Source organism: Dreissena polymorpha, chromosome 8, assembly GCF_020536995.1.
Source record: "Dreissena polymorpha isolate Duluth1 chromosome 8, UMN_Dpol_1.0, whole genome shotgun sequence".
Taxonomy (NCBI): domain Eukaryota; kingdom Metazoa; phylum Mollusca; class Bivalvia; order Myida; family Dreissenidae; genus Dreissena; species Dreissena polymorpha.
Genome location: NC_068362.1, coordinates 97,424,262 through 97,444,196, shown reverse-complemented (window position 1 = coordinate 97,444,196; position 19,935 = coordinate 97,424,262). Strand labels below are relative to the sequence as shown.

At 39.2% G+C, this 19,935-nt stretch overlaps 2 protein-coding genes across 2 annotated transcripts in view; both read right to left on the bottom strand.

The window, feature by feature from the left end:
• LOC127841044 (kinase non-catalytic C-lobe domain-containing protein 1-like) overlaps positions 1–19,935 on the bottom strand; it is a 111,774-nt gene that overhangs the window by 17,976 nt on the left and 73,863 nt on the right. The window contains exons 15-18 of the mRNA XM_052369556.1: positions 19,730–19,821; positions 17,358–17,563; positions 16,279–16,389; positions 276–420 (exon numbers count right to left, since the gene is read on the bottom strand). Coding sequence (XP_052225516.1) covers positions 276–420; positions 16,279–16,389; positions 17,358–17,563; positions 19,730–19,821 — 554 coding nt within the window. The remainder of the gene's footprint in view (positions 1–275; positions 421–16,278; positions 16,390–17,357; positions 17,564–19,729; positions 19,822–19,935) is intronic.
• On the bottom strand, positions 1,789–6,541 carry LOC127841047 (uncharacterized protein K02A2.6-like). Its single transcript, XM_052369561.1, has 2 exons — positions 5,977–6,541; positions 1,789–5,547 (listed from the first exon to the last, which is right to left on the bottom strand). The coding sequence occupies exons 1-2, from the start codon at positions 6,422–6,424 to the stop codon at positions 2,708–2,710; spliced, it is 3,288 nt and encodes a 1,095-aa protein (XP_052225521.1). The 5' UTR covers positions 6,425–6,541; the 3' UTR covers positions 1,789–2,707.

The window sequence follows — 19,935 nt, the reverse complement described above, 5'->3', positions numbered from 1 at the left end:
AGAATGCAAAGTGTCATCCCAGAATAGACTATTAGCCTGTGCAGTCTGCACAGGCAGGCTATTCTGGAAAAACACTTTCAATCTTGACTTGATTTTTGTAGAGACTTCCTCTAAACAAATATTCCATAAAGGCATAAGCTGTCGTCCATGATTAGCCTTGGCAGACTGGATGTGCTAATGTGAGACTTTGCCAGAGTGAGGCTGGTCAACTCAACCCTTGACTGATATGTTGGAACTGGGCAATAATGAACAAACATGTTTGGTTTTAAACTCACGTTATCCCTCACGAACTCTCTGATGCTGTTAATCAGTGCGGGTCTGTCCTTGAAATCTATGCTGAAATATCCTTCAATCCAAAAGAGCAGGAGATCTATGACACGATGCTGGAGCCGTGAGATATTCACCTCAGTGGACCCTGACCTGCAAGAAAATATCACGGCTTGCATAAAGAGAGCATCAGGCAAGCAAGTGTCCTGGGGCCAGTTGCTTAAAACTGTATTTGCAAATTTATGAATATATTTGTTAATTTTTGATCGATTAGCCTTTTTTCATAAAAAATTTCAAGTTTAAAAGTTTCAATATCTAACAGAATGTTATTCTTGGTAATCTACACAATATTTCTTAAACAAATTGGTAGTTATAGTACCGGTATATGCTTTATGCAAATTTTAAGGCAACTGGTTACTAATAATTTCCTTAACTGACCCCTCAAGTATCGAGTATCTGGCCCCAGATGGATCATTCTCATCTTTCTCCAAGTCATTATTAAAATAATCCACCAGTTTAATAGCCTCGTATACGGTATACACAGAGCAACTCATTTCCTTACCTCAAATATGTAAATCAATGTGTTTTTTTTATGTCATAGAATAATCATGAGTAGGTTTGATGAGTCAATCAACTGTTGGAATATTATGCCTTAAATGGCATCCAATTGAAACAAGTTAGTAAAATAACATGGAAACAATAACATTCTAAAAATTATTATAAAAGTTGTTTATTATGTTTAGAAAATATTATAAAATCTTGACCACATCAACACCAAATGTCACCACTGACAGTCTGACAGTTATGGATTTTCACAACATACACTTTTCTGCCGTAGAAATAAAAGATGATTTTAATATTGACGCAACACGATTAGTTAAAAAAAACTAAAAAATAAGAAAAGCAAAACAAAAAACAAAGTAAACAATTTAAGCATCAAGAGATGTTTGTAAAAGCTGTATCCATTATAGTCTTGAAGAATTATATTAACTATGAACACCCAATTAAAACACTGGTACAAATATCAAATATCAATTATAAGTAAATCTGACGCCAAAACTATGCCATTCCTATTGCAATGTGGTTTGGTTCAAATATTAAATATTTAGATTGGTGAAGATTAGATGATAACTGTTAGAGCAGAAGTAACTAAATGCAATTAAGGACCATTAATCTTGTGTGTTTTTTTAGGATTTGCTTACCATCCTGCATGACCAATACATGTTTTATGTCTGCAAATCGTTCCACAACATTTGATGAACATTAACTGTTTATATGTTAAAATAAGGACAGTTGTAAATTATGTTGTATATGCATAGCAGAAAGGGCTGAAAGTTAAAAATCTTAATATTTCAAGGGCAATAACTCCCTTATGCCAGACATACTATTCTCAAATTTTCATTAAGTTTCAAGTTAAAAAGACAAGTCGTTGAGAGTGTTAACAAAAGTAGCCAATCCTAACAACGACTGACCATTACAGCAACCAACCCTGTAATAACTCTGAACTCTTCAGTGGGTAACTCACAACTGGCTTTATTCATAGATTCACATATATATATAAATCTCAATACAAGTAACTCATGACTGCATGCTTTAACAAGACAATACGAGTTGTGTCCCTTACATTACAATACATGACATCCCCTTTTCTTTCTTTTTAAAAAAAATATAAACACATGATACACCAACTACTCTATCGTTACATATGCGAAGAGGTTTATGAAAGAAAGCAAATAACATAACCTGTAGTAACACATTATAAACTGTTCTTTTTATAAAACCATAGTGGGAATTTCTTTTAAACCTCTGAGTGTTAAATTGTTATTGAAAATAGAATATTCTATATGAATAAAATGCACTCTAAGTAATGAAGAACTTCTTATAAATTAAATATGCAATTGAACTTCATAAAATCAAATTAACAATTAAACAACATGTAAGACAAAATTATTCACAAAAATACATGTTTGCTAACTTTCCAAAAAATTGTCTCTGTTATCTCGGATTCAAGCTTGTTCAGGACAAAATGACAAATGCCAGATACAGTAAATGTCGGGTTTCAGCTAGGAAATGATAACAGACTGTTATAACACCGAAAACAAGCTAGAAAGTAGATACACCCAAAAATAATTAATATTGGATTTTTGTGAGAAGAAAATTTCATGAACATTTTGTTGTTAGAAGAAAAATCAAAGCGCTGAAGGCACTGAATCTTTAAACCTTAACCAAGAGTTTCATATGATAAAAATAAATATGTACAAACTGTTCCTTACTCGTTATGATAGTACAGTTTCAAGAACATTATGCATTTACCACCACAATACATCTTACTTATACAAATACCAATATTACCGAATGATAGTTATTAAACAGTTTATTAATAAGTTTATTTTGCACTACAATAAGGCAGTCATATGACACATGTTTTGCACTTCACATCTTACACATAGTCATTTAACCGTATCGGTTTGTGAACTTCTCTTCCTGACCTCGTTTTCTTTCTAACAGTGTCTTGTACACTCTCTTTCCCCGGTTTGTCTCGAGTTTCGCTCGATCTCGCACTAGCACTGTTTTCGTGATTTGGAGTTGTTGATGGTTGTTCTGCTACCGTCTCTGTTGGCGCTGTGGGTGCCGGTATGTACACGTCATTGTTTGTGGTGATAATGTGTGGTCTTTCCTTTGTTTTCATTAGCATGTCCGTGTTTCGGCGATATTCGCGCCCCGATTCGCCTGCCTTAACGATATGTGATCGTGGGTATTCGGACGGTTTCACATACTCTGCCGGTTTCCAACCAGATGGGGTTTTAATTCTTACTGCGTCCCCTGGCTGAAGATTGTCCTTGCTCTTCGCGTGTTGGTCGTAGTAGAATTTTTGCTTTTCACGAAATTCTAACAACTTTGGTGCGACATTTTCATTGGTTGCTTCTGGTTGTCGCAATGTTTGTTTCATAGGTATTAGTGTTTTTGCGCGTCGACCCATCAAACGTTGCATCGGTGATCCGATGTTATCGCGTGGTGTGTTTCTTAGTTCTAACAGGGCTAAGTAGATGTCGTCCCCTGTTTCGCTACACTTTTTAATTAGATTTTTAACGGTTTGTACAGCCTTTTCAGCAAGGCCGTTTGTTTGTTGGTGCAAAGGCGACGACGTAATATGGGTGATGCCATATTTTTCGATGAATTCTCGGAATTCAGCACTGGTGAACTGTGGACCGTTGTCCGAGATGATTGAGTCCATGATTCCATAACGAGCCACGTTTTGCTTGATGTGTTTTAAGATGGTGCTCGTTCGAGTGTCTCTTTGCAATGGTGCTACTTCAATGAAGTTGGAGAAGTAGTCTACAATGATTAGGTAATTGTTACCCTCTAGTTCGCATAAGTCCATTCCAACTTTGCTCCAGGGTAGCTCAGGTACTGGTTGGATGATCATTGGCTCCTTTTGGCTCATCTTGCGATGCATTAAACACGCACTACACTTGCCAATAAGATCTTCAATTTGTTTGTTCATGCCGGGCCAAAATACTAACTCTCTCGCCCTCTTTTTACAGTTTACTACCCCTAAATGCGACTTATGTATCGCTTTCAACGTTTCTGTTCTCATTTCTTTCGGGATACACACGCGTTCCCCTCGGTACAGAACTCCATTGTAAATTGATATTTCATCGCGGTAATCCCAAAATGGAACGGCTTCAACTGGAACTTCGCACTTCGTTTCTGGCCATCCTCGAATGATAACCTTTGCCAGTACTTGGAATTGTTCATCCGCTTGTGTTGCGCGTGCAATTTTGTCATGGTTTGAACACGACAGCGTGTCGAGCTTCAAAACCATCAACTCTTCATCGATAGTTTTCTCATAATGATTTTCTAACGGTAATCTGCTGAGGCAGTCTGCTAGACCCATGTCCTTGCCGCTTTTGTGCACGAGGTTGAAGTCATACGGTTGAAGCTTCAAAATCATTCGTTGAATCCTTAGCGGAGCTTTATGTATTTCTTTCTTTAGAATCGACTTCAACGGTTTGTGATCAGATTCCACTAGGAAAGTATCTCGGCCATATAGCAGTTTGTGGAATTTTTCACAGCCATATACAACGGCTAGCATTTCTTTTTCGATCTGAGCGTACCGTTGCTCTGTCGGTGTGAGCGCACGTGACGCATATGCCACAACACGGTCCTGTTGGATTATCGCGGCTCCCAGGCCTCTCATTGATGCGTCTACTGTGAGTGTGACAGGTTTTTTCAAGTCGTAGTACTGAAGTACTTTTGTTGAAACAAGAGCTTCTTTTATTTTATTGAACGCGCGCTTCGCTTCGTCACCCCAGCTCCACGTTTCTAGCCTTTTCATATCGCGCAGTGGTGCATTCAACTCACTGAGATTTGGGATGAACTTAGACACATACGATAGCATGCCTAACACGGTTTCCAGCTCACTGAAGCTTTCTGGCTCTCTCATGTTTGCTATCGCCTTCACTCTTTGATCTGTCGGTTTAATTCCGTCTCCAGTCAGTTTGTGACCTACATAGTCCACCTCCGGCTTGGCAAACATACACTTTTTCTTATTCATCTTCAGATTAATTGAACGTGCCTTTTGAAGCACCGTTTCCAAGCGCCTGTTATGTTCCTCCAGTGTTCTACCATGAATCAAAATGTCGTCAACAATTATTTCTACCCCGTCAATGTTACCAAAGTTCTGTTCCATGGACCGTTGGAACACTTCACTCGAACACTTCACGCCCATCGGCATCCGCAGGTATCGGTACCTGCCGAACGGAGTATTAAACGCTGTGAGCTTCGAGCTCTCTTCAGTTAATTTTATTTGGTAATAACCCATATTCGCGTCTAGCGTTGTAAAGTATTTACTCCCATTCAATCTTGTGGCAACATCATCAAAACTGTTCATTGGGTAATGTTCTCTTCGGATTGCGCGGTTTAAATCTGTGGGGTCAATGCATATTCGCACTCTTCCGTTTTTCTTCCTTACGCACACCAAACTACTGACCCATTGCGTAGGTTCTGTTACTTTAGCAATAATGTTGCATTTCTCTAAGTGTTTTAGTTCAGCTTGCAATTGTTCACGAATCGCGACTGGAACCGGTCTTGGTGCATGAACTACTGGTTCTATTGACTTATCGATTTTAATCTCGTACTCGCCCGGTATACACCCAATCTCTTCCCCAAGGACGTCACTATATTTCTCAATGATAGATTCTGTTTCAAGTCTTGCGGTGTGTATTCTCATGATCAGCCCAAAATCAACTGAATCATCCCTTCCAAGCAAGTTTATGCCTCTTGGAGTGTTCATAATCTGGAAATTAACCGAACGCTTGATATTTTTATGCTCGCACAGCAATGTAATCATTCCTAGCGCCTTCACTGCTGGCCCATTGACACCGCTAATAATAACATCACTCCTTGTGATTGTTGCAATCTTTTCAAATAGCTTCGCTGTTCCATATGACATGACACTGCACATTGCGCCACTGTCGATTTCAAATTTTATCGTTTTACACCCTATTTTCAAGTTAGCGGACCATTCATGATTATCTTCACTCGATGTTGCGATAAATACGTCGTTCACATCCGCATGTTCAAACTGGTTAAACATTTCCTCGACCTGGTCTTCCTGGGCTTCGGTGTAGTTGACACGTCGTTGACCTCCACGGCCCCGATATCCACGGTGGATTCCCCGATCACTTCCGCGATGACGCAGTCTACGTCCATAGCCACGTGCCCCTCTGTGTGATATCCCCTTTTGTTGATGCGATGTCCCACCGACTGCAGGACATAATTTGGATGCCTTGAAATGGCCAAACTCACCGCAATTGTCACACTGTTTTTGATAGGCGGGACATTTCCTTACTTCATGTTTTCTGCAACACTTGGCACAGTATTTTTGTTGCTTATGAGGGTTTTGATGCGTTCTAGCGATGTTTACGCGAGGGCTTTCGCCCAGTGATTTGATGTGAGACGCGGTCAATTCTATTTGCCTACAAACCTGCACGACACGTTCGATGGTAAGTTGTGTAACCGGTATCTCCATTAGCTTTTCACTACACTTTGTGTCATTCACGCCATTAATGATCATGTCACATATTAACCCTTCTTTTTGTTCCCCATATTGACAGTGTTCGGCCTTTCTTTTTAATTCCGAAATGTAATCCATTATTGACAGGTTACCACGCTTTGTGTTGAGGAACTCTTGTCTTTTAATGTTACGGTAATTATGCACTCCGAAATGTCTGTCAAATTTTGTGAAAACTGTTTCTAGATGGTATTTATCCTCGGCTGGCACTGCTGCGATTCCAGCATCCTGATTGGCAACAACTTCCGGCGCCCACGCGAACGAATCGAAAATTTTTACGCACTCTCTCCCCATGTTGGCAAGTAGGACACCAACCTTTCTTTTTCCAGGCTTGTCGTCCAGACCTAGCGCGTCCAAATGAATTATGAAGTCCCGTTTGTAGTCTTCCCAACTTGATGCACTTTCTGACGGGATAAATTCCGGTAATGGCCTGATTCCCTTCGAAGCCATTTCGCTGTTGTATAAAATGAACCTTTAACAACAGATTTGCAACGTACGATTGTCATGCAATCGCCTGATTGCGCCGATTTTTAATAGATTTCTGACACCATGTAATAACTCTGAACTCTTCAGTGGGTAACTCACAACTGGCTTTATTCATAGATTCACATATATATATAAATCTCAATACAAGTAACTCATGACTGCATGCTTTAACAAGACAATACGAGTTGTGTCCCTTACATTACAATACATGACAAACCCTTAGCAAGTTAGTGATCCCTGCCATCTTTGATTAGGAATGGGCTTAATTTGAACAAAGCGCAGCAGCCCAATTAGCAATGCAGATTAAAATAAATGTGGATGAGATGAGAACAAAAAGAGAGAAATTCTATCTAAAAATCTGACAAATATAATTTGCTAAACATAACATTTACAGTGTCACCTATGTATACCTTCAGTCCTTACCTGAGTAATGTTGTATTGCATATTGAATATGAGATATCTACCAGTGTATTATAAAGTCCTTACCTGAGTAATGTTATATTGCCTATTGAATACCTACAGTCCTTACCTGAGTAATGATGTATTGAAAATTGAAAACCTATATTTCTTACCTGAGTAATGTTGTATTTCATATTGAATACATACAGTCATTACCTGAGTAATGTTGTATTGCATATTGAATACCTACAGTCCTTACCTGAGTAAAATGGGATTGCATATTGAATACCTACAGTCCTTACCTGAGTAACATTGTATTGCATATTGAATACCTACATTCCTCACCTGTGTAAAATTGTTTTGCATATTGAATACCTATATTTCTTTCCTGAGTAAAATTGTATTGCATATTGTATTTATCCAACATGAAACGGAATTTTGATTTTGTTTGTTGAGTTCTTGGTAAAGGAGAGTGGTTTGGATTTGGATAATTTATAATGCAATTTATAATCTCATGATAAACAATATCAGTCATAACACTTATTAAAGAAATAATCCATAACTTGAAAGCAACATAAATAATATGCATGGCCACAACATAAAACATTCCATAGGAGTCTTCTTACAAAAAAACAAGGTCTTAAATTAATACCATAAAACACAACATCATATGCAATATTGAATTCTTACAAAAGGTAATCACTTATATGCCATGCACCAGCCTCTCACTAGAGATTTGAGAACCTCTACTATACATAGATGACTGAATATTGGAAAGAATGAGGTAAGATGAACCTCTACTATACATGGATGACTGAATATTGGACAGAATTTAATGAGGTAAGATGCAAAGCAGAAACAAGCAAATTTGGGTCAGCAGACAATACAACAACCAATGTCCTACAAAGTCTGTATCTCTTGTAAAAAAATATATCTAGATATCTAGTTTAAACACAATATAATTATATGTACTTTATGCCATTTCTTACTATAGAATTTAACTGAATATCATTCTTGTTCAGATCTGTAGTTTTCATCATTTCTAATTCTGGCCTTAATGATATTACAAATATTTAGATTCAAAGTTATACAAATTCATAAAATCTTTTTTTTTTAAGAAACAAACTTCAAAGCTGCTGACTCAAAATGCACTTCATAGAAAAAAAGCATGTAGCTAAGAAGGCATGAAAAAGTCTTACCTTTTTTTAATATTAAAGGTAAGAATCCTGTTTGCATAAATAATCATGAACAGTGTAAGAAGCATGCGAGTATATAGCAAATTTTTTAAATGACATTAATGAAAAAGGCTTAATTTTAATATTTAAAACAAAACATGTGTCCTTAAGGCATTATAAGATGCCCCCAACATTCCACTTTTGTCTGAAACTCATCAAACAAACAAGATGTTTATGGCCAAATTTGACTTGATCTACTAGTGCGACCTGGACCTTCGAGGTACTGAGACAGGTGAAACAATTGACATTATGTCTCTAGATGGCAGTCATTATTTGGTTATTTCTAATTGCATGATGAATCACAAAGTTACCTCCGGGACTAACTGTGTAATTGCTAAATTTGACCTTTCACCACTAAGTCTGACCTTGACTTCTGAGGTAGGGAAACAGGATTTACAAAACAAAATGCTGACTCCTCATTGTGGCCAAATGTTGTAAGATGTTTTAAAATAGAATGATGTTGACAAAGTTACAGTAAAAACAAGACTATTGCCAAGCAATATATGTCCCCGACTCCACCATTGTCAGAAAATCTACCAGTCAGATTTTTTTATTTATTTTTTTGCCATAGCAACCAGAATTTTTGACGTAGGAACAAAATGAAGTGACGTGCATAATCTCCATATTGCCATCTATCCATGTTTCAAGTTTCATGAAAAAATATGAAGAACTTTTAAAGTTATCGCAGGATCCAGAAAAGTGTGACAGACAGACAGACTCACAGACAGACAGACGCACAGAGCGCAAACCATAAGTCCCCTCACCACACAGAGCGCAAACCATAAGTCCCCTCTGGTACACCGGTAGGGGACAACCAGCTGTTTTATGGTAAATACACATGTATTTACCTTTGAACTCTACGTTGCCTTATGATGGTTTACATTTGTGCAAAATTATTAAAAAATCCATCCATATGCAGTGAAGGCATGGTTTAGACAGTAATTTTAAGCTGTTTTATGGCAAGATTTGACCTTTACCGGTAAGTGTGACCTTGACTTTGTGGTTGGGAAAGGGGCATTCCCGTGCAACACTTTGCCTTTGTGGACATACATGCTTTAATACAGCTTGGCATCTCAACTCGTAGTTAAATTTAAGACAACAAAATACACTTTTGCATGATTGTATGAAAAACGTCAAACGAAGAAAAAATAGTTTGATTTCGTATGAGGTTGCAGCTTTGCGGTGAAATTTAATAAAATGAAATCCTGCACTATACAGCTCTGGCTTGCATCTATAAATTATAATTATAAAGAAGCAACATAATATATTGCATCTACAAATTCATCTCAATATACATATCAAATATAAAAATCAGCCACATGAACAAAATCAAATAATCTAATGGTGGAACTCATAGTCTGGTTCACTATGTTTTTCCGTTTAGAAAAATGGTAGATTAGCAAAACTATACATTTTTGGAAAGATTATTACATGGGCAATTTGAAAATCAATGTTTACATTTGCGGTGATACCTGTATGGCCGCCATTTTGGATTTTCAAAATGGCCGCCGTAAAATACATATTTTACTCTATTTCTGCCTCTAATAACCCTTAAAACTTTTAAAAATATACTAAACCTATGTTTTCAGGTACAAGGAATCCATTGGTTACAAAATCAGACTTTTGACTGTAACAGTTCTTTCTTTTTTCAGGAAATATGCATCCAGGGAGCAGCCATTGATACAAAAAATGTTAATATTTTGGTATATTGAGTATATATATTATATATATGTATATCGAATATATATATTGGTATATTTCGCCCTTTCTCTATGCATTCGCTTTCTTACCTATATGTTATGAGGATGAGTCTATTACTATTACTACTCTGTGAGGATGAGAGCGCAACAGTGCAGAGATATTACAAGTAAAAGCCGTAGATGACAGAGATATTTACATTGAGTGAAACTAATAAGCATAGAGTACATATATAATAAACTTACGTACTCTATGCTAATTATATTACCTAAGTATATATACAAGCCGGCCAATCAAAATATTGTTTTCATATTTTAATTAAGTCATTTCATTTGCCCGTCATAAAAGTACATACACTGCTCACGTGTTAGTTACATTACAGTATTTATTATACATTATCTACATGGTTGAGGTGTATATAGTGGGGGTTTTTCTTTTGTATTTTCAGTGCATAGCTCATCATGAGTGAAGATGCTGATGGAAGCACGTTGTCTTTGGGCACGTCCAAGGAGTCTACAGACTGGAAACTGTGCACCATTTGCCAGGAGAAAAACAATAACAAAGGGACAGTTGTTCTAAATCCCAGGACAGAATCGTACCAGAAGTTACTGGACATAGTGGCCGACAGAGCCAGCATACAGGATGGAGAATATTATGTTACCCTTGAAAGACGTCTCCAGGACTGCACAAAACAAACGATGCTCGAAGCTAAAGCAATGTGGCATCGAAGCTGCTATTCTTGCGCCTCTAATGAGATATCCTTGCAGCGCGCCAGGAAATGCTTTGAACATTCCATGTCCACAGGAAGTTATGCTGTCAAAAAACGTGGCCATAAGAGAACAAACTAAGAAATGGAAGCAAACACACCAACAACATCAACGACATTAACACGATCTGCAACAGCACCTTTGTCGAAAGATAGATGTTTCTTCTGTCAAGTGGATGACGGCCAGAGTCTCTTCACTGTCCGAACCGAAAACGCTTGGAATGAACTTAAGAATGCGATGCAAATTACACAAGACCCAGTTCTGATGACAAGGTTAAATAATGCAGTCGCACCAACTGATGCCCATGCAATCGATGTGAGATACCACAAGCTGTGCTGGACGAATCATGTGTTTCGTGTCCTCAGGGATGATGTCAGAAACCAAGCCAGGCCCACGACGGCAGACCTACCAATGCAAATGGCATGCTTGATTGAGTTGATCAATATTGTGGACATTGAAACTCAAAACAAAGCGTATCTTCCCATGGATGTCATTGAGACAACATACATCTCGATGCTGGGAGGTAGTGATGAGGCAGAGAAGTACACACCGACGTTGACACGACAATGGCTGAAGGACAAGGTGCTCTCAGAATTGCCAAGTGTAACGTCTGTGAGACAGAAAAACAGACAGAAGCCTTCTGTACTTTATTGTCCTGAAGCCTGCGAGGAAGATATGGTCAACACGTCTATGACGAAAGACCATGCAAGTGAAATGGATAACACAAAGTTGCTCTACAAAACAGCTAACCTAATACACAGACGCATTACAGACTCCACCGAGGAGAAGAAACAGATCGATACAGTCACAGTAACAAGCACAAAAGAAGATGTTCCAAATAATTTGTACAGCCTGATACAATGGATATTGGTAGGACCCACAGAAGAGCTACAGACAGAGATGAGGAGCAGGACAGTCGACCGATCAGCACTGACCATAAGTCAGAACATAATGTATGCTTTCAAGACCCGAAGGCAGGTACAACACAAACCCAAGCATGCACTGGCCACATTCCGGACACAGTCTGTACGAGAAAATCCACAGGTTCTAGGGTTGGCACCATGTGTTCACCATGACACCAGAAACAAGAAGTTGGTGCACCTCCTCCACGCACAAGACTATTGTATACCTTATAGCCGTGCCCTGCTCCTGAAAACATCAATTGCCAATCCTGTTGTAGAAAATACAAGAGAGTGCAATGGCCTGTATGTACCACCGTTCCTCAAGAAAGGGTTGTTGTGTTCTTTGCTATTGACAACACTGACTTTACAGAGGACGCAGCTGATGGGAAAGGAACCACACATGGGACAATCACAGCTGTGTATCAAAAGGCAAATGCTACTGGAGAAACCATCGCACCCAGCCTGGAACCTCTTGAGGCAAAGAACCTATCGGTTCTTCCATATCATTATCCCATCAAGCCATGCAGCAAACTAAAGCCTGGGCCAGACAGGAGAGCGAACAAGTTTGTGGTCGACAACACAGGTGTTCCTGCATCATATGAACTGACCACCCTAGGTTGGGTCAAAGCTTCTGCTCTTTCTAGAGCAAAGGAGAATGGAGAACGGAGCCAATTCCCAGGTTGGGCAGGATTCAAATCGCTAGTGTCGGTTGGCCAATCTCTAACCCAAGTTGGTGCACTACCACTGCTGCCAGAAGTTGAACACGAGTGGTCTACGATGCTGACTGTGATCCTGCAAGCGTCAGAATTGAAGACGCTGGTCGTTGGTGAAGAATTCCCAACAGTGATTACATTCGAAATGGCCTTGTACGAGAAGGCAGTGCAGTTGCTGGATGCAAGACTTGATCTGAAAGGAGGAGTTGTCCCCAGACTGGGTGAGTTACATACTGTGATGGCTGCGCTGAGAGCTCTAGGAACCTCAATAGAAAACTCAGGGATAGACGATGCATGGATTGAGGTTGATGTATACGGCTCTGCCACAACCAGACAGATCCTCAAGTGCGCCCACTACAAGAGAACCCATCGGGCACACATCCATACTTACATGGTTCTATATGAACTTGTCCTGGAACAATTCTTCACAGAGAAGCCCAACCTTAAATCCATTTGCTTGAAACCAGCAGATCAGGTCCACGAAGCTTGTGCAAAAACAGCAGTTGTTAGAAGCACAAATCCAGGAACCATGACTATGGCCAATGACAAGCTTCTGCACACCCTCACCAACGAAGATGTCATTCAACAGCTGAAAACGTGGGAAACACAGAAATCTACAAACGCGATGTTCAAGTCCTTGATGAACTACATCCATCGAGTTGAAACCATCTTGTACTTTGTCGAGGCATCCAGGAATTCAGCTCTCGTTCTCCACCTTCAAGCAGGGGAGGCACTAAGCAAGGTGTTCTTCGCCTTGGATCGAATAAAATACAAGCGTCTCTGGCCACGGTACATCGCAGACATGCATGAGTTGAAGACAAGTCATCCACAAACCTTGCGTGAACTTCAAGACGGAAACATATCTGTCACCAAGAGTGTCATCCCATTTGTCTCTATTGGAGCAGATCACGCATGTGAACAACTCAACAGGATGATGAAGATCCACTCTGGGTTAATTGGCATTTCCAATAATGCCAATGCTCGTCAGCGGTTCTTCTTGGCCACGTCTTTCAGGAGAATTCAAAGAGCAATTCGATGTTGCTGCCGACAAGCCACAAGAGCATCATCATTTACAACCAAGTGCCGTCAGGAAAGAGCATAAAAATGTTGACCGGATAAAGGCTGCCATACTTAGTCATGGCAATCCTTTCGCTGCTGAGGGTGACCAGCTCTACAACTTCATCACACATGCATATGTTCCACAAGAGTATGTCCCACAGATTCTGAATATCGATGATACCGACCAGAAGCTCTATAAGGATTACGTTGCAGAACGCATTAATGGAGATGTCAGTTTGTGGGCACCAGTCAAGAAGCAGAATAACAAAATGTACATGTCAGGAAACCTAAAGCAAACAGTCAAGATCTGTGACCAGTCAGTCGATCTGAAAGAAACAAAAGACCTGTACGGTTGGTTGATGGTACTAGCCACATCAAACCGTGACATTGATCAGAAGAATGCGATTGGGAACTATGAGTCCACTCTTACCCCCAGAGCAATTTTTGCACCTGATGGCTCGATCCTTCCATGCAATGATAAGTCAAAGCTGAACCATAGCCTCGAGAACTTAAGCAAAACAAATGAAAATCATACTGATGCTCAAGCAGCAGAAACAACAGAACAGACTGATGATATTATCGATGCAGTAACTCTATTTCAAGGACCATCTACGAGTCGGAGAATCGCTGTTGTTGATGGAATGGTGCTAGTCCAGAAGATGACAACGAAACCAGCGACAATCATCACAGTCAAAGATCTCGGCCAGCATTTCAATGACCGCCTCATGACCTTGACAGCAGGATCCGATAAGATTATCCTGGTCTTCGACACATTCAAGTCAGACTCCTTAAAACAGAAAACCAGAGAAAAACGACGACAAGGCAAAGACCCTGTTCAATACCAGATTGCAGATGACACAAGCATCAAACATATACCAATGGGTCGCTTCCTATCTCAGGAAAAGACGAAAGTTGATCGAACAGTGTACCTTGCTGAGGCAACACTCAAGTACAATGCAAACTCTCCAAAGTTAGTCATCACGTCAGCAGCAGGCCACACTAGAAGCAATCGGAGCATGCAGTTAGACTCAAACAACCATGAGGAAGCTGACACACTGATGATCAGCTTAGCAGCGGCAGCATCACAACGTTGTCCTGAAGCACAGTTAGTCTTCTTCACCCCGGATACAGACGTCCTGGTTCTGGCTATTGCAGCCTATGACAAGCTCTGCAAAAACACATCGATGACGATGGTATCAGGAACCGTGGAGGTAGGGCCAATCTGGAGAGCGCTAGGAAGAGAAAAGGCAGCAGCATAACCGATATTCCACGCGTTTACTGGAGCAGACAATATTGGTCGTTTCTCAGGATAGTGTAAAACAAGGTGGTACCAACACTACATCAAGGCTGAAAGGGACGTAGTCAGTGCACTGATGAAACTACCGGAAGATGGTGACCTAACGCATGAGGTATTAGAAACATTGGCCAGCTTTGTACGCTTAGCGTATTGCCCAAAAGGTATTCAGATTGCAAGTATTCCTGACCTAAGATGGCATCTGTTTTGCAAAAATCTGGCAGAAAGTAACAAGTTGCCTCCAACAACTGGTGCACTTGAGGAGCACATTGAACGTGTGCGAGTACAGAGTAGAGTTTGGTGCCAAGCCACTGTCATGTGGCAACAGCAGTTTGACCCACTCAAACATGGCTACCATCAGGACGAAAAAGGCCATATACTCCCTATCACCACCAAGGTTCTACCAGCTCCGCAGGCCATTGTCGATTTAGTCAGATGTCAATGCAAAGCCAATTGCTCAACCCAGCGGTGCTCATGCAGAAGAAATGACTTAACTTGCACCGACCTTTGCTTGTGTGGAACGGACTGTGAAAACGATGCGGACTATATTGTCGGATACGAAACACATGACAGTGATGACAGTGATGACGAACTTTAAATGGCATATTCTGTAATCGTGTATGTTTGATGCCATTGACTGCCTGTGTATATTTGGTTATTGACTGCCTGTGTAGATGTGAATGATATGACTGCCTGTGTAGATGAAGGCATTAGACAGGATTTTGTATCAATAACATTTTTATTGAATTAAATATTATAATAATATTTTTTAGTATCAATGACTGCTCCCTGGGTGCATATTTCCTGAAAAAAAGAAAGAACTGTTACAGTCAGAAGTCTGATTATGTAACCAATGGATTCCTTGTACCTAAAAACATAGGTTTAGTATATTTTAAAAAGTTTTTAGGGTTATTAGAGGCATAAATATAGTAAAATATGTATTTTTACGGCGGCCATTTTGAAACTCCAAAATGGCGGCCATACAGGTATCACCACAAATGTAAACATTGATTTTCAGATTGTCCATGTAATAATCTTTCCAAAAATGTATAGTTTTGCTAATCTACCATGATTTTGAACGGAATATAATTTATTGACATTGTGAACCTGACTATTACAAAGCACTACAAAAACATGGACTAAATAGCAATACTTAGTAAGTATGATTTTATATGGTATGTAATGTCAATACAAAATAGCATGATGAGCTTTGATATCATTTGAATGCTGATTGTTGATCAGATATGTCAGAAGTACAGGGGAGAGTAAGGAATCTGGCAACATGAAGCTCTGACTTGAAGAAAACAAGATATTATGAGAACGGGTAACGAATTAACTGGTATTTTGGAATTTCATTACTAAACGGCTGAAGAAAAACTTACTTGGTTGCCGACGCGTATTTCGAGGTGAGGAAATTAAGCACGTTTTCTGCAGTTGTGAAGTAGCGAAAGCAGAACAGGAACTGATGAATATAGCCATCACTGAGAGCAGTGCTGTAAGAGATATAGGAAATCATTGCATTCAGCAAAAATACACTTAATGGCCATCGTTTGAAAGTTAACAATCAATTAAAAGGTCCTTTCATTCAAAGCCTACCATTGCTTGTTGAAGTGCTTGCTGTTTATTGACTTAATGTGCTCATATTTACCACTGCTAATACTCATAATTGATCTTTTCTCCCAATTAACAATATTCTACTGGACAATGTATAAGTTGCTCCATGCAAAAATGGTTATTATGCCATAGGTGGGCAACATAGCTCCAGACCAGTATGTGCATTTGACCATTTTGACCAAGAGATGACCTGTCCACAATATAGACACGCAACCAGGGCTCGAAATTAACACTCGCACACTCGCAAAATGCGAGTGCAAAATACTGATTGCGAGTGAGGTTTTTAGCCACTAGATTTTTTTTGCGAGTGAAGAAATAGTGAAAAAAAAAGAGTTATATTGCTAAATGCGCTCGACGTTGTGAATGCTAAACCGCAGGTCAATTAATAGAACGTCTGAATACCCATATGCGGAAGCTCACAGCTTGTATGTAGACTGGTATACTTATAGTACATATATGCGGATGGTATTGGTACAAAGATAATGAAACATTCGATTAACCACACATGTTCACTATAAAAGACAAAAAACCTTAACAGTCATGCCTAGGCAGCTATGCTTGCGTCTTATGGTATAAGACCCATTTTCACATGAAGCGGTTATTAAAGCCTGTGTACATCACCTATTAAATATACATTAATTTGAATAAAGAGAATACTGATTAAAAAGATCCGGCCACTTATCTTGAATAGTGCAATGACCACAGTTTATTCTTGAAGTACTATTATATTAAGTTGAGAGGTTGGCATGAAAACACAGCCAAGCATGAAACTTCCAAACCATAATTCACTTTAAATATGGACAGGCTCTGGGTTGGAGAGACTGTAAAATTCAAGCACAAAACATACGATGCAAACAAGTAGGCCATGAGCCCCTCGGGAGTTCCAGCATGAAGAGCCTGTATCTCACAGCCCGAGTGTGGCTCCCGTATGGTCTGGAACTGGAGCAGGGGGTTGTCAGGGCGTGGCTGGAGCTGTAGGGGCTGCCCTGGGCCACACACCGTGATGGAGTGCAGGTAGCTCACGTCTATACCTTGGAGCTCAGCCAGCAACATCTGCAACACACAGGGAACAGATTGTGGCATTCTTTATGGGATAGGGGTACCATACAAGTACTTAACCCTTCCCACTTAGATATGCATTTTGGCCCTTTTGTAGTCTCTGTGAAAATCAAAGTAAATGAAGGACCTTTTTTTGGTAGATTCCAGTTTGAAAGGCATGATCGTCAATCCTAAGATTATGATGAGCAGAAAACAGCATATAACCTGAACGGCTTGTGAGTTACACACAGGCTGTTCTGGTTTTATGCTATTTGCATGTAGCCTTTTTCACCTTGCTTCTCAGTGGGAAAAATTAATGCGTTGATTACAGAATACTGCATGTAACAGTAATGGCATAATGCACGTAAGAACTGTAGCGACGTCACATATCAGTTGCAGCATCTTTTATGTACCCTAGTAGTTAGTGCTGCAACAATATACCGGTATATCGGTATATATCGCAATACGCAATCCGCATATTGTATTGCGATACGATTTTCATCATACCGTTACGAATATTTTACAAAAATATATTCACATTTCATCCAGAAAAGCCATCCGAAATAATGATTTCAAGGTAAAAAAAAAAAGCGGTGTAAATAATTTTTTACGTAAAAAGAGCATTCTAAAAAGTGTATTACCGGGTATACGGAGTAGCATTGTTACATGGGAGCATTTGTTCGATGCTTTTGAACAGATTATCGTTGAATTAATTGCGCACAACTGTAAATGTTTCGTTCAATTCTGAATTGAGCATTATTAAATTTGTTATCTGAATTTCGGAAAAAGGCTTCCAAATTTTAATGCTTACGCGACAAAACAAAATTCTAGCGTCAAATAAAGAGTGCTTTATTCTTTGTCTCAATAAAAAGCGCGCGAAAATTATGCAGATATGTAGAACGTCGCATGGAAAGTATGGGTGTATTTTGTGTTGTATAAATGCGGGAACATCACATTAGGCGATTTACGTGTGTTCAGTGGGGAAAAAAACGCCCCGGTTGGACGTGATTTCATCACATCTTTAAATAGTAACAAATGCCAAAATGTATTTGATACTTAAGATAATTTGCAAATGTTTGTGTTTCTTGTAATTCTTGAGCACATTTATAGTAAATATTTACCAGAATTTGCTATAAAACTGGAATGTACGGGATTATCGGGTAATTGGCAAGTTATATTTCTGGTACAAGTTAGCAATATATTGCGATATATTGCAATACGGGTTTTTGAACTGACAATATATTGCAAAACGATTTTTGGCGTATTGTTGCAGCACTACTAGTAGTTGTAGAACACTTATTGTTATACAAGTAGAATATTATATTCAATAGTTTTAGCAAACTTGTTGAGGCATATGTGAATAAAAAAAAAGTATAATTCTATACACAACTGTGGCCCAAATTGTATGTGGAGGTTGTACTTTACGTAATACCTGACATAACAATCGTTGCAACTCTTATGTAATGCGTGTAGCCCACTATACATAACAATTATAATAAATAGTTTTTTAAGTTTCATAATACTTTACTTAATAGTTGAAGCGTATTTAACAAAATAATAGAAGCATTGTGACTTGACATAATGAAACTTGTACTGCACATATTGTTTGATAAGAATTCACACAACCATTCTAGTGATCCAAGAGCTCCATAATAGCATAATACACTGTATCAATATAAAGCCCTCTAACATTCCAGACTCCCTAACGTCCTGTTATTTACTCCTATTTCAACCCCTGAAGTACTCCACTGTATCAATATAAAGCCCTCTAACATTCCAGACTCCCTAACGTCCTGTTATTTACTCCTATTTCAACCCCTGAAGTACTCCACTGTATCAATATCAAGCCCTCTAACATTCCAGACTCCCTAATGTCCTGTTATTTACTCCTATTTCAACCCCTGAAGTACTCCACTGTATCAATATAAAGCCCTCTAACATTCCAGACTCTTTAATGTCCTGTTATTTACCCCTATTTCAACCCCTGAAGTACTCCACTGTATCAATATAAAGCCCTCTAACATTCCAGACTCTTTAATGTCCTGTTATTTACCCCTATTTCAACCCCTAAAGTACTCCACTGTATAAATATAAAGTCCTCTAACTTTCCAGACTCCCTAATGTCCTGTTATTCACTCCTATTTCAACCCCTGAAGCAGTCTCCAACACTCCAACACTGACCTGTATGTGTGTTTTGCAGAGGTCAAGGAAGTTGATCTTCTTGGTCATCTCTGTGATGTCTTTGGCCACCTGTAGAATCTGATTCCTCTCACCTGCAACATGAAGGAATCCATTATGTGGAGGAATCCATTATGTGGAGGAATCCATTATGTGGATGAACCCATAACCTTTATGAATCAATTATGAAGACAAGCTGATGTTTTTTC